At 37.0% G+C, this 13,633-nt stretch overlaps 1 protein-coding gene across 4 annotated transcripts in view; it reads right to left on the bottom strand.

Moving 5' to 3' along the window:
* The window catches only part of LOC150085522 (ran GTPase-activating protein 1-like), a 384,391-nt gene that overhangs the window by 68,869 nt on the left and 301,889 nt on the right, over positions 1 to 13,633 (bottom strand). Inside the window, exon 13 of one of the 4 annotated variants that reach the window (XM_090374092.1) lies at positions 7,658 to 7,737. The exons of the other annotated variants lie outside the window; for them this stretch is intronic. Coding sequence (XP_090230218.1) covers positions 7,658 to 7,737 — 80 coding nt within the window. The remainder of the gene's footprint in view (positions 1 to 7,657; positions 7,738 to 13,633) is intronic. 4 annotated transcript variants of the gene reach the window in all.

Here is a 13,633-nt window from a genome sequence, read left to right on the forward strand (position 1 = left end):
TGAGCCAGCCAATGCAATTTTTTAAGTCATTATCTAAAAACCAGTCCTGTATGGCTTTTGCTGTATAACATGGAGCACAGACAAAATGGTAATTAATAGCAATCCATACTACTGCCAAATTGCATGTAGTGCACAGCTGTCCAATATGTTCAAGTAGGTAAATTACATGGTTTTGGGCACCACCAGCAGATCAATTCAACTGAAACAGCCTCTAAACCAAACAACATAGTTGAGACGATGTACTCTGAAGGGGAAGCACTCTCTTGTCAAACTCCATACGCAAACATGCCCATCAGGACAAAACATCATGAAGAGAGGTTCAACACTCTACAACACCTGCAACTTCTGTAGAGTTCATACTACTGACTGCCAAATTGCATGTAGTGCACAGCTGTCCAAAATGCTCAAGTAGGTCATATACGTGATTTTGGGAACCACCAAAATATAAAATCAACTGAAACAGTCTCAAAACCAAACCATTGGGAATGACCAATCTTTCACTATATAATTTCTAGTAACAACCAACAGACTGGTTTAAGTTAAACTTTATTAAATTGAATAAATAAATAAATAGATATATGCATAAATAAAGTATTAAAACATATAAAATAAAAGCGTTAATATATATATATTTTAACGAAATATATATATATATATATTTCGTTAAATATATAAAAAAGAAGACGAAAGAAGATATTTGTTGACATTGGACTTCAACTTCTGTAGACCGTAATTTTCAGGAAATGCATATGAAGGAAGGTTGTTCCAGAAAATGGCAGTTGAATGAATAAATGAGGAAGATGAAAACTTGGTTCTGTGGGTTTGAAGTTGGTTTTTTTTTTTTTTTTTTTTGATTTGGTAGTTGTTGGCGCATCGGCTTCTGTGGCCATATTGCACCTCCCAAGGTTTTTGCAGAACTTTGATCCAAGCCCGAGGCGGGAATCGAACCCGCGACCTTTGGGTTGCCGGGCAGGTACTTTACCCACTCGGCTAGCCCGGTCGGCTTTGAAGTTGGACAGTAAATGAATGTTGGCTGGTGGCAGCATGTGTTCGGACTGTTTTGAAAGAGAGAGCAGGAATTATAGAAGCCAATTCAGAAGAACAGTGCCCATGGAAGTATCTGTAGAAGAAGCATGCAGCAGAAACAGTACGTCTATGAGAAAGCGAGTGGAGAGACTCTGTTAGAGATGAATCATTAATTAACCTAACTGCCCTCTTCTGAATGGAATCAAGAAGCCTCAGAGAGGTTTTGGGGGCAACACCCCCAAGATGTGGGAACAATATTCCATGGCAGGGCGGATTTGCGATTTATACAGAGTGAGCAGCTGTTTCGAAGAAAAGTAACGCTGAGAGCGAAAGAGAAAACCAAGTTTTTTAGATGTAGAGAAAGCAATATTTGTAATGTGCTTGTGCCAAGAGAGATTACAAGTCAGGGTAATCCCCAAAAGAGATATATCATTTTGCCTAGAAATCGGAGTGTCATTAAAGATAAGCATAGGTGCAGAAGAAGCCTTTTTGCGAGATATAAGACAAGACTGAGTTTTGAAGGGTTGAAATCAACTAAGTTGTCTTTGCCCCACTGGAGAATTACCTGAAGATCGGCATTTAAGAAACTGGTAGCAGATTTTCGAGAAGTTGAAGCTGATTGAGCAGGGCAAGGTTTCTCAAAATGGAAAGTAGAATGCAATGTGCTATCATCGGCAAAACTATGCATAGGATTTCCAGTCAATGGAAGAAGGTCATTAATATACAAGAGGAAAAGAGTGGGGGAAAGAACTGAACCTTGGGGGACACCGGCATTAGTGGAGAAGTCAGAAGACAGAGAGCCATCTACCATCACCCTCAGTGAGCGATCAGAGAGAAAACTGGATAACCAATTACTAAAAACAGTTGGCAAACCATAAGATGGAAGAAGACCTTGTTTAGAAGACCTTTATGCCAAACACGATCAAAAGCCTTTGAGATGTTAAGAGCAACTACTTGTGTTTCACCAAACCTTTCCATTGAATTAGTCCATAAATGGGTAACATAAGCCAGAATATCACCAGTGGATCGACACTGACAGAATCCATACTGGCGATCGTTGATCAGACGGAAGGTTTCTAGATAGTTTAAGAGTTGGCGGTTAATTAATTTCTCCATTACGTTAGAAAGAGCAGAAGTAATTGCAATGGGACGATAATTGGATGGGAGGAATTTGTCACCCTTTTTAGGAACTGGCTGGACATGAGCAAATTTCCAAGCAGAAGGAAAAACACCTTTGGAATAAGAAAGTGAAAAAGGCGACAAAGAAGAGGAGTAAGTTCAGAAGCACAGGTTTTAAGAACAAGTTTCTTAGCTTAAAGATTCGTCAAAATCCTTCTGACATCCTTTTGACAGAAGACCACAGGAGGCATTGAATGGAGCATGTTGGGAATGGTGGGAGATGTTTTACCAAGATCATTAATACATGAGTTGGAAGAAAAATGGGATGCTAGCAGGTCAGCTTTATCCTTGGCTGAAGTGACAACCAAACCATCTGGTTTGGACAGAGGTGGGAGCAGAGATGGGCAAAAGTTGCGGCCAATAGCTTTGGCAAGAGACCAGAATGCTCGGCTACCATTAGGGCAAGAAGCAAGTTTTCTACTCTTAGCCTGTTCAAACTCTAGTTTGAACTGATTAATAACAGCTTTACAACTGTTGCGAGCTTTGGTGTAGGCAGAAAATGAAACTGAAGAATTAGAAACAAGCCAATTACGATATGCAATGTTCTTCTCTTGGACAGCCTTAGCACATTTATTGGAAAACCAAGGTTTAGATAAAGGACAAGATTTTAAAGTGGAGTGTGGGATAAAGGATTCCATTCCTGCAAGAATAATTTCACTGACACGATCTGAGCAAATGTTGACATCAGAAGTTTTGAAACAGTAATCCAACCAAGGAAAAGAAGAAAAGAAATCTCGCAGGTCATCCCATTTTGCATTCTTGTAATGCCAAACGACACGAGGTTGAGAATAACCATGAGATAAAGGTTCCATTGGAGAAGAGACAATCACCAAGTTGTGATTTGAAGTGCCTAAAGGACCTCTCACTTCGACCGTGTACTTAGAAGGGTTGTTTGTGAGAAAAATATCAAGCGTATTGGCTGTATGATTAGGATTGCCCGGTATTCTTGTAGGTAAATGAACAATCTGTGCAAGGTCATTAGTAATTGCAAAAGCTTCAGCATCTCGACCTGCTGGGTCGGTGTGACTAGAAAACGGAAGCCAGCTGGAGTTGTGAACATTAAAATCACCAAGGAAAATTACCTCACTGTTAGGAAAGTTGGACTGGAGAAAGTCAAGTTGCAAAGAGCTCCAAGTGATTAGTGGAATTGGAAGAACGGTAGAGACAACAGATGAATTTGACACAATGAGGTAGAGAGATTTTAAGCCAGAGAAGATCAAAGAGAGGAGATTCCAAATTGCCAAGTCTCTGACAGGGAACATCAGAAGGGACATATGCACAAGTACCACCTTTGAGGCGAAAGGAATCATACAGCAAATAATTTGGGCATCTGAGATGAACAGTAGTTGAATCAACTGATAACTGAAATTCTGTCAGAAAAAGTACATGGGGTTTGGTAGACTGCAAGTGGAAATGGACATCATTGAGATTAGAATTGAGACCACGTATATTTGTGAAATGAATTAGGAAGTGCTTGGGAGGTTTAGATCTTTTCGCAGATAAACTTGCTCTACTAGTTTGACAATTCATGGTGTATTCAATAGTAAGAAAAAGTGGGTGGGACATGCTCTAAGAAGTAATGAAATTTTTGGTTATGGCGTACACGTGGTAAGAATATACCCAGATCCCTGACATAACGTTGCCTCGACAATGCTCCCCCGCATACACACTACTCGGACTCCCTCCAGTCACTATCTGGCAGAGTAGAGGTAGCAAGATTATACACTAGCTGATCCGGAAGCCTCCTAGAGAGTTACCAATAGGTTCAGTCCAGTGTGTAGGCAGAAAATGCGAACACGGTTTTAGAGCTGTACCTTCGAAATGTAAGGAATATTGGATCTCGCCACGATGTTCATCATAAGCTCAAAAGTCATCAATCATACTGAATGATGGAAGAGATAGGGAAGGGTTGACCGGAACTTAGCTCTACAGACTAAACATGGGTTTCACCACTTCAAGCCTCCAATAAGCAAAGTGGTGGTATTTCACCAGTTGATGAAAGTCATCTACCACCTAGTACTGCCTGGTAACATAGAGGGGGCGGCGTTCCTCCATGTGGTGTGGGCGCCACACCTCGACCCCTGCTTACGTTGGTTCACACCTGGGTGGTCACCCACCAGGTACTTGTGCATGGAGGTTATACTCAGGATTACTAACAGTATATAAATAAATAAATATAAATAAAAAGCAATAAAATAGAAGCGTTTGAGGCTAGGTGTCCCTTCATCATCTAGTCGGTGTATGGTGTACTAAGTATATACAGGGTGTTTCAGTTAAACGTTTCAGAACTTCTAAGAGGGGTAGGGTACATCCTGACAACTCGAAATCATATAGCAATGTGGGGTCGGAAATGCTTTCCTGAAGCGGTGTTGTACACAGAAGCGCCATAAAGAAAAGAGACCGTAAGTGAGAAATCGTTTTAATAATACATGAAAAGAAGCAAAAGGTACATGGATTAAAGTAAGTGTTCGAAGTTTCTTCCACGGGCTACAATGCACGCCTCACATCTCCGACGCATGGACATCCGAACATTCTGGAATACTCCAGGCGAATTTCGAATTTCTTCGGCAGCTACTGCGATTCTTGCAACCAGCTCCTCAGCATTGTCAACAGGGGTGTCATAAACTAGCGATTTCATATGACCCCAGAAATAAAAATCAAGACATGATAGGTCGGGTGACAGAGCAGGCCAACGCACAGGACCACCACGTCCGATCCACTGTTGACCAAATGTGACATCCAGGTAGTTACGAACATCTCCGCTATAATGGGCAGGGGCTCCGTCGTGTTGGAACCACATTGTCTGTTGCGTCGATGCAGAAATCTGTTCATCTCTCAAAAGTTGTGGCAATACTTGCTGCAGAAAGATCAAGTAGATAGGTCCGGTTAGACGACACGGTAACAGGTAAGGTCCGATGAGGTGATCTCGCAGGCCAACGCACGGGACGTGGTGGTCCCGTGCGTTGGCCTGCTCGGTCACCCGACCTATCATGTCTTGATTTTTGAGGCCATCCAGACACTTTTTTTTCTCTCATTCAGATGTCACATATAGTTCTCCATCTTTGAATAGCATTTACCCAGCACAGCGTATTCTGTGAAGTTCAGACAAGTTTCAGTTGTACATACAGCAAAGCTGCTGATACAGCATCAAACCACCATCGAATGACCATAAATTCCAATCCACAATCCATACTGACTTCTGAAATACATACTGCTGCTCAGTGGCATATCCAGGTATTATCATATAAGAGAGGGCATGAGCATGGTGACCAGGTCCAGGTATCATCATAAGGGGGAGAGCATAGTGACCAGGTTTTCGAGTTTTTTTTTTTTTAGAATGCCTCCTGCATTCTTTTTATTTAATTTCAAATTTTTGGTTAAGGGGGCATATGCCCCCTCTGCCCACCCCCTAAATACACCCCTGCTGCTGCTGCTCCACAGGCAGGTCCGCAAGGTTTAAGTTGGTATGTCTGAGTCAATACACAAGGACAAGGGAAACTTCTGGCAGAATGAACAATAGTTGTGAGTTATTAATTAATTTTAAATTAACACATTTGCTCTGCATTTAACAAATATGTATATCTTCCCTGCATGATGCCATTCAATATCTCATAAGCAGCCACCTTGAAAGAGGTGCAGCTTCTCTGCACTTGTTCCAAGACTTAGTGCTTTGCCAGTTTTCCCAAAAGAAATACAGTAAAACCCGCTTCATGCCAAAAGTTTCCCAATGTAATATGTTAAAATTTTTCTTCGTGTAATACTGTCCATGAAGTAGATATCCTTTCTCTTTTAAAAGATTCCCAAGTGGCAAGATTTCCTGAATAAAATGTTCAAGCTTTTCTGATATTTTACCACATCTCATTGCTGTTCAATTATTGACAACTCAAAATTAATTTTCTCTCCTGCCTATTATTAATGTTTTGCATCACTAATGAATTTAGTTAAAGGTATAACTACTAAATTTAGCATAAAGGCTTAATTGTCAGTACTCACCTCAACTGATCTGCACTGTTACATGATGTTAAGGTGGAATAGGATTAAAACTAATTTAGGATATAGATTACAAATTAAAAAAATTTAAAAATAATAAATAAAGACGAAAATATAAGATCCGTGGTTAAGATTTGCCCAGGGAAGAAGAAGTGCACCATATCTTATTCCAGGTTGTCATATATGTGATATTAACGTTAAAGCTAAATGAGGCCAATAGTCGTAACGAGAGACTCATATAAACATCTTTGGTTGGCAATGATGGGTAAAAGGAGAATTAGGCATTTAAAAGGCCCTGATTTCCCTTGATGCATTTCGAAACACATAGGAACCTCGCGTGTATCAGGTTCCAGATGGGTGAAAGGTAAACAAAAGTTGGGACTTTTGTATTCAAAACATTAAGATTAGTATTGTGGCAACACCATTCTATAAGGAGTGCCTCTTATTGAAAAATTTTGTAACTGGATTTTAAATATGAGGCACTCGTTACAGAATGGTGTCGCCATAATACTAATCTTAATGTTTTGAATACGAACCTCCCGACAAATCTTTCACTGGTCTGGAACCTGACACAAGCGAGATTCCCACGTGTTTCACAATGCATAAAGCGAGATCGAGACTCTTTAAATGCATAGTTCTTTTACCCACATTGCAAACAGAAGACATTTATATGAAAGTATCTCGTAAATTGAGGTGAGTACCGGCAATTAAGCCTTTATGCTATCAACCCCATTTAGTCTAATTCATATATGGTACTTTAAGACGTTCTGTTAATCATCTAAGGTATAACTACTGTCAAAGGTAAAGGAATTTGTTTTCATTAAGCAATTACAATAGTCTAAGACAGTTTTTAAACCTGATGTCATTAACAAACATAAATGCTAAATAGCGTGTTCAGGGAAGTAACTGAAGATGCTGCTAAAGTCTTTATATCAATTAAGAGATACTGTTCAAGGTTTAGAACTAAATGGGTGTCAAATGAACTGATGGAATTACAGAGAGAGAAACAGAGAAAAAAAATGAAACAGATGAATGATTAAAAGTTATCAGGGAACATAAGTAAGTATAAATTAGTCTGCAGCCAAGTTACTAAGGAGGTTAGTCACACTAAGGCAGATTACAAAAATCTTTTGTTAAGAAAGAAAAACAGCAAAGGATTATTTGCTTATAGTAAGGAATGAACCACACTGGTGTACTAGATAAGAATGGCATGACTATTAATGATCCTGTACAGGTCACTAACAAAATGAATAAATATTCTGTAACCACGTTCACACATGAAGTTTTTAGTGATGGGGATACCAGAAGTGAAATGGAGTGTAACTACATTAAAAATTTTATGATAATGAGAGGAAACTGAAAGAGAAATTGCTGAAACTAAAAGTAAATAAGGAAACTGGGACTGATGGAATCAATACAATTATATTAACAGATGCAGCAAAAGAGGTAAGCAAACCTTTACCCATAACTGAACCTTGGATTCAGGATTAATACTTTGCTGTAGATTCCAATTAAGAGATACTGGTGCCTAGTTTCCAGACCCTGCCAGAGAAAATAATGCAGTCAGTGGTTTAAGAAATAATTAATGCAAGGTTTTCTTGATAGGAATGTAGTTACATGACAATAAGAGAGTGGATTTGTTAAGAGGAGAGCTTACCTGACTAGTATTAGTATTGGCAAAAGATGCAAAAAGGCAAGCTTATGCAGCATCAGAAAAAAAAAAAAAAAACACCCTTAATTTTTCTAATTCTTCCTTAAAATTAATCCAACTACTCACCTCCACAACACCAGATGAAAGTTTGTCCAACAGTCAACTACTCATTGGCTGAAAGCAAATTTCTGTATATCTATCCTGCCCCAACCTTCCTCAATTTAAGTTTGTGCTTCCTTCCATGCATTATCTGAGCTGTAAGGTTGTCATCAACATTTAGCTTACTCAATCCATTCAGAGCCTTAAACACCTCACTCAGATTTCCATGCAAGTGCCTAGTTTCCAGACCCTGAAATTTACAGAATTCTTTTTTAGTAATAGTATCATTTTATTACCTCATTAATCTTGCTGCTATTCTCTGCACCTGTTCCAAAAGATCCACATTCTTCCTAAAATGAAGATTTTAAACCTTCATTATTTCAAAGGAGCTAAGTATATCATTGATAAAGCCCTGTAAGCTCTCCTAGAAGACTGTCTGCCCGCTCAGAGAATCTCAATGCTTGCAAAATCACTCCTAGGTCTTTCATTCTCTACTACCTTCAATATTGGTACTACTCAGTTGATACATTAATCTGGAATTATTGCTATCCATATGCAACATCTTGCATTTGTCAATGCTAAACTTCAGTTGCCACTTATCAGCCCATACAACAATGGGCCCAGCACTGCACTAATATTAGTCCAAGAGTAGTATCCATTGAATAACTACTCTGTCTTCTCCCACTCAACCATCCCTATAAAGGGAGAGATGGTTGAGTGTGATATTAGGGGCAATTTACTGCTACAACAACAATGTAACAGTAACTTGCCCCTAATACCACACTGCTTCGATTTTTACAAGTCTTCATGTGAAAAACTGCTGTAAAAATTTATATCAAAAGCTTTCCTGAAATCTAAGCACATGATGTCAAAAACAGTATATTTGAATCCAGTTTTTTCCTAATGCATCATATGTATACAATCAAATTGGACAAGATCACGTCTTAATAGGTGCATTATGGCCTTGCTTCTTTTGCACTGTAAAGCCCATAAACAAACATCACCTCTTAAAAAATCCATGCTGTGACTGCCATATAACTACATTCCTGTCTAAATGATCCTACATTACTTCTTTAAACAGTGACTATTATTTTCCCAGAACAGAACTAATTTGATTACCTACTATGAGATCACAAAGAAACTGAATCTAAGTAAATGTTATAAAAAATTTACTCAGATCATTTACTCAGATTTTTTAAAGCTTTTAACACATGAATAAAAGCTGTACAAACTGGAGCCATGTGGCATTAGGGGAAACTTACTGCTATAGATAAAGGGATAGTTGCAGAGGGAAAAGGCAGAGAGTAGTTATCAATGGGTACTACTCTTCTTAGACTAACATTGTTAGTACATATTACATCTGAATGATGCCTCCTGACTGACTCCTTACAGCAAAGTTTGAAGGCTGGTCCCTTGCATAATGGGAACTTAAGCTGTCCATCCCCATCATCCACTCTGTTCATCTAAAAGGGACATAGCATAAAGAGAAGACACTACTCAAAGCAGTATAGTACTGGCCTCACAATGAAATATATGTGGTAACCTTAAAGTTACTGGTATGTTAATGGGCATGCAAGGAGTTCAAAATATAACTGTTGTTTAATGGAAATTAAATAGAATTATTTAATGGAAATTAAATGGAATTAAAAGCATGGCAGGCTTTTAAATAGTTTTGTAGAAGCTTTTCTGTATAATCACAGGTCTTCTGTATACAAAGATAAAGTTCAGAAACTGTTCAATGTATATAAAGAAATGGAATGTTGAGGTTACTGAAACTTCATTTCTTGCATTCACATTTAGAATTATTTCCTAAAAACTGTGAGTGATGAGCAGAGGGAACAATTCCATCAAGGCATTAATCAGCAGAAAATCACTACCAAGGTTTCTGGATGAATGATTGTCGGCAGACTACTGGTGGATGTTGTGCCACAACATCCTGGACAAAGTGTATCAAAGGAGGTCATCTGCACATTTTTAAATTGTATATATATATCTTTATCACAATAATGCCATATTATTTTAACTATGTGTGTAAAGAGTATAGATTTAAACTACAAAAGTGATAAAAATGTAACTGTAACTAATTGTGTTTTATAATGAAATCCTCCTAATTAACTAATTTGTATTTATGCTATCAGCAGTGGAATTATAAAAACTCCACGTTCTAGGAAAAAACTAAGAAATATTTTAAATCAGTACGCAAAACTAGTTTAGAAAAGTGAGTTTACATCTTTGATGGAGAGGGGAAAAAAAAAAAAAAAAAAAAACATTAGCTGCAACGCTCTATCAGGCTGGTTTGAGAACATACTAAAAAACTAAATGCTAAAAAACTAAGGAGGGGAGGGGATTTCCAGCACAAGACATTTTTTTAAACAGTATAATTCGGTATTAATATACTTTATACACACTGACTCACTATTAATTTTAATAGATTAAAACTACTAAAAAACTAAGGAGGGGAGGGGATTTCCAGCACAAGACATTTTTTTTAAACAGTATAATTCGGTATTAATATACTTTATACACACTGACTCTATTAATTTTAATAGATACAGGTCATCTAACTATAGGTCAATTTTTATATTCATAAGGGTATTTTACAGAAGTACATTACCAATTTGGAAAAGCCATATTGCTCTCTTCACATGCAATAGATTCAGAACCTGAAAACACAAAACACTCAACTCTGGGCAGTCACCAACCCAAAGCCAACACAAGGTAGAGAGTTTCATCACCCTTCTACCTGTACCACATGATAACAGTGGTTCCAGTTAGTCAGGCATACTGGTGGTTAAGAACTGCATGACATCAGACTATGCCAATCAGACAAGTGATCATGTGTGACTAGTAGGTCTTAGCAATAAAACCAACAACTAACAAGAACAATCAGGCTCAGAATGATCTAGGATAGTGGTGTCCAACCTACGGCACATAAATAATTTTTATAAGGCCCATGCGGAAAGTGAACTAAAACAGCATCGATCGCCACTGCACGTACAGGCATGCAAGCATCCAGCTCGACTGTATCAAACAAGTACATGTGGTTCAGTGCAGTCATATGTACACTAAATACAGTTATGTATTTTGATATAGCTTGTTCATTGCATTGAATTAATTATTAATTTGTATTGAATTTAAAAAAAATCATTCTTAAAAATGTTCCAAAAAGGGAAAATCGATTTGGAGTGTTGTTTTTGATCCAAGGTGGACCGAAGACTATGTCTTCATTGATTACCACGAAAAAGCAATGTGTTTAGTGTGTCAGGAGACTGTCAGTTTTTAAAGAATATAATTTAAAATGACACTGATTCCAATCATAAATCATGTGATCAACATAAAGGAGTGCTGCAAAAAGAAGTGTTCAAATTTACAAAACGAATTAAGGAAAAAAAGTGAACTAAAGTATTTTAGATAGTCTTGACACTCATGTACAAGCATGCAAGCAAGCATTGAGTTGGAGGGTATTAAACGTGTACCTGTTGTCAGTCACATGTACATGTTTGATACATTCCTGGTTGTACACGAGTGACATGACTATCTAAAATATACGGCTTAATACAGTTATGTATGTATCAATCGTTTCATATTTTGAAATTCTACTATTTAAGTGTGTTTGGTGTGTAAGGAGATAATGTGAGTTTTAAAGAACATAATTTAAAACGACACTATGATTCCAAGCATAAATCTTATGACCAATATAAAGGAGTGTTGCGAAAAGAAAGGTGTTCAAAATTACAGAATGAATTAAGAGATCAACAAAACACACTGAAAAACCTATCAGTCAAGAAATATATCTGCTGTAAGTGCTAGTTAACAAACTGCACATTTGAAAGTAAACCGTTCTGCAATGGTGAATTTGTTAAACGTTGTTTGTTAAAAGTTGTGGAAGAAATCTGTTTTGAGAAACGAACAATGATACAAGACGTTGTAATAGGATGTTAGGAGCATCAGCAGCTAAGGCCATATTGTTCTGTATTTATTGTCTGTAGTGTCTTGATTTCAGAACACACAATTTCTCTTTTTTAGAAATTGTGTGTTCTGAGGTCGATTTTCTATTTGCTGTATGAAAAACCCGTTTCCAGGTGAAAAAAACCTTGCCTGAGACAAACTCAGCCACATTGTGAAAAAGGCTCATAAAAATTCCTCACAACACTGATGGGACTCAAACTCACATCTTTTCCACCTGATGTGGGGAGGATGGCGATTCTACCAACTGTGCTACACATTAGGGCATACAAGACATTAGTTTGTCTCAACAAACAATTATGCAAAGAGTAGAAGATGTTGGAGAGAATTTGTTTGAACAATTTTTGGAAAACATAAAACAAATGAAATATTTTAGTGTGGCACTGGATGACAGTAATTATGTAAATGACAGAGCCCAACTCCTTATCTTCATACATGAATTTAATGATAATTTTGTACCAGTTGAAGATTTAGCTGATGTACAGTGTATGCATGGAACAACTACAGGTGAAAATCTTTATCTTTTTTAAAATTTTTGCCAATCTATTGAAAAGTTAGGATTAAATATTAAAAACCTGGTAGGAGTCACAACTGATGGTGCAAAAAATATGATTGATATAAACATTGGGCTTATGGGTAGAATAACCAAGAAAATTAGATATCAGAGCCGAACCTCCAATTGGAATTCACTGCATTGTGCATCAAGAAGCTCTCTGTGGGAAAGTATTAGTTCTCCAACACATTATGAATATGGTTATTTCATCTGTAAATTTTATAAGATCACATGGTCTTAATCACCATATGTTCCCCAGTCTCTTTTTTAGAAAGTGAAGCTGAATATGAAGATATATTTTTTCATAGTGCAGTGAGATGGCTTAGTCGTTGATTTCAACTGTGTTATGAAACTGATATTTTTATGACAGAAAAAAGGAAACCAATAAAACAACTATCAAATATGGAGCGGCAGCGGCTGTTTGATCTTGCAATTCTTACAGACATTTCTAGTCATTTAAATGATCATAATTTAAAACTACAAGGGAAAGGAAAATTGGTCTCTGATTTGTATGGTGACATCAAATCATTTCAGAATAAGTTATTATTTAAATCCCATATTGAGCAAGATAATTTAGTTCACTGAAGGTTGTACAGAGCTAAAAGAGAAACATTTTTCCAAAGAATCATTGCCTCTCGTTAATACAATTACTTTTTGATGAGTTTGAAAGTTGATTTGTTGATATAAGATACATGAAAAAGACAAGCTTGTTTGAGAATCCATTTACTTCTATGGCTAAAAACTACAATCCCAGCTTGCAACTTGAAATTATTGATCTTTAAGCCAAAACATGGTTCATAAATTAGTATAGGGACTACAAAATTAAACTACTTGAATTTTACAAGGCTTTACCATCTGAAGATTTTCCGCTAATAAAAGAAAATGCTACGAAAATGACTACTCTGTTCGAATCAATGTATGTTTGTGAGCAAATTTTTTCATGCATAAAATCAAATAAATATTTAAAAAGAAAGAGAATAACAGATGAGCATCTTCATTCTGAATTGAGAACTGGTGTCACAAATTTTCAACCAAATTTTGAACATTCAGCCTCAATCATCTCATTAAATGTTAAGTTTTATTCAGTAAATGTTATTGTGTATTTATTAATAAAATTTTTGAATATTTTCAATTTTAGGAATATCATTATATTTATTTATTCCCCTTAA

Source organism: Mastigoproctus giganteus, chromosome 5 (genome assembly GCF_048544385.1).
Source record: "Mastigoproctus giganteus isolate SK-2022 chromosome 5, ASM4854438v1, whole genome shotgun sequence".
Classification (NCBI taxonomy): domain Eukaryota; kingdom Metazoa; phylum Arthropoda; class Arachnida; order Uropygi; family Thelyphonidae; genus Mastigoproctus; species Mastigoproctus giganteus.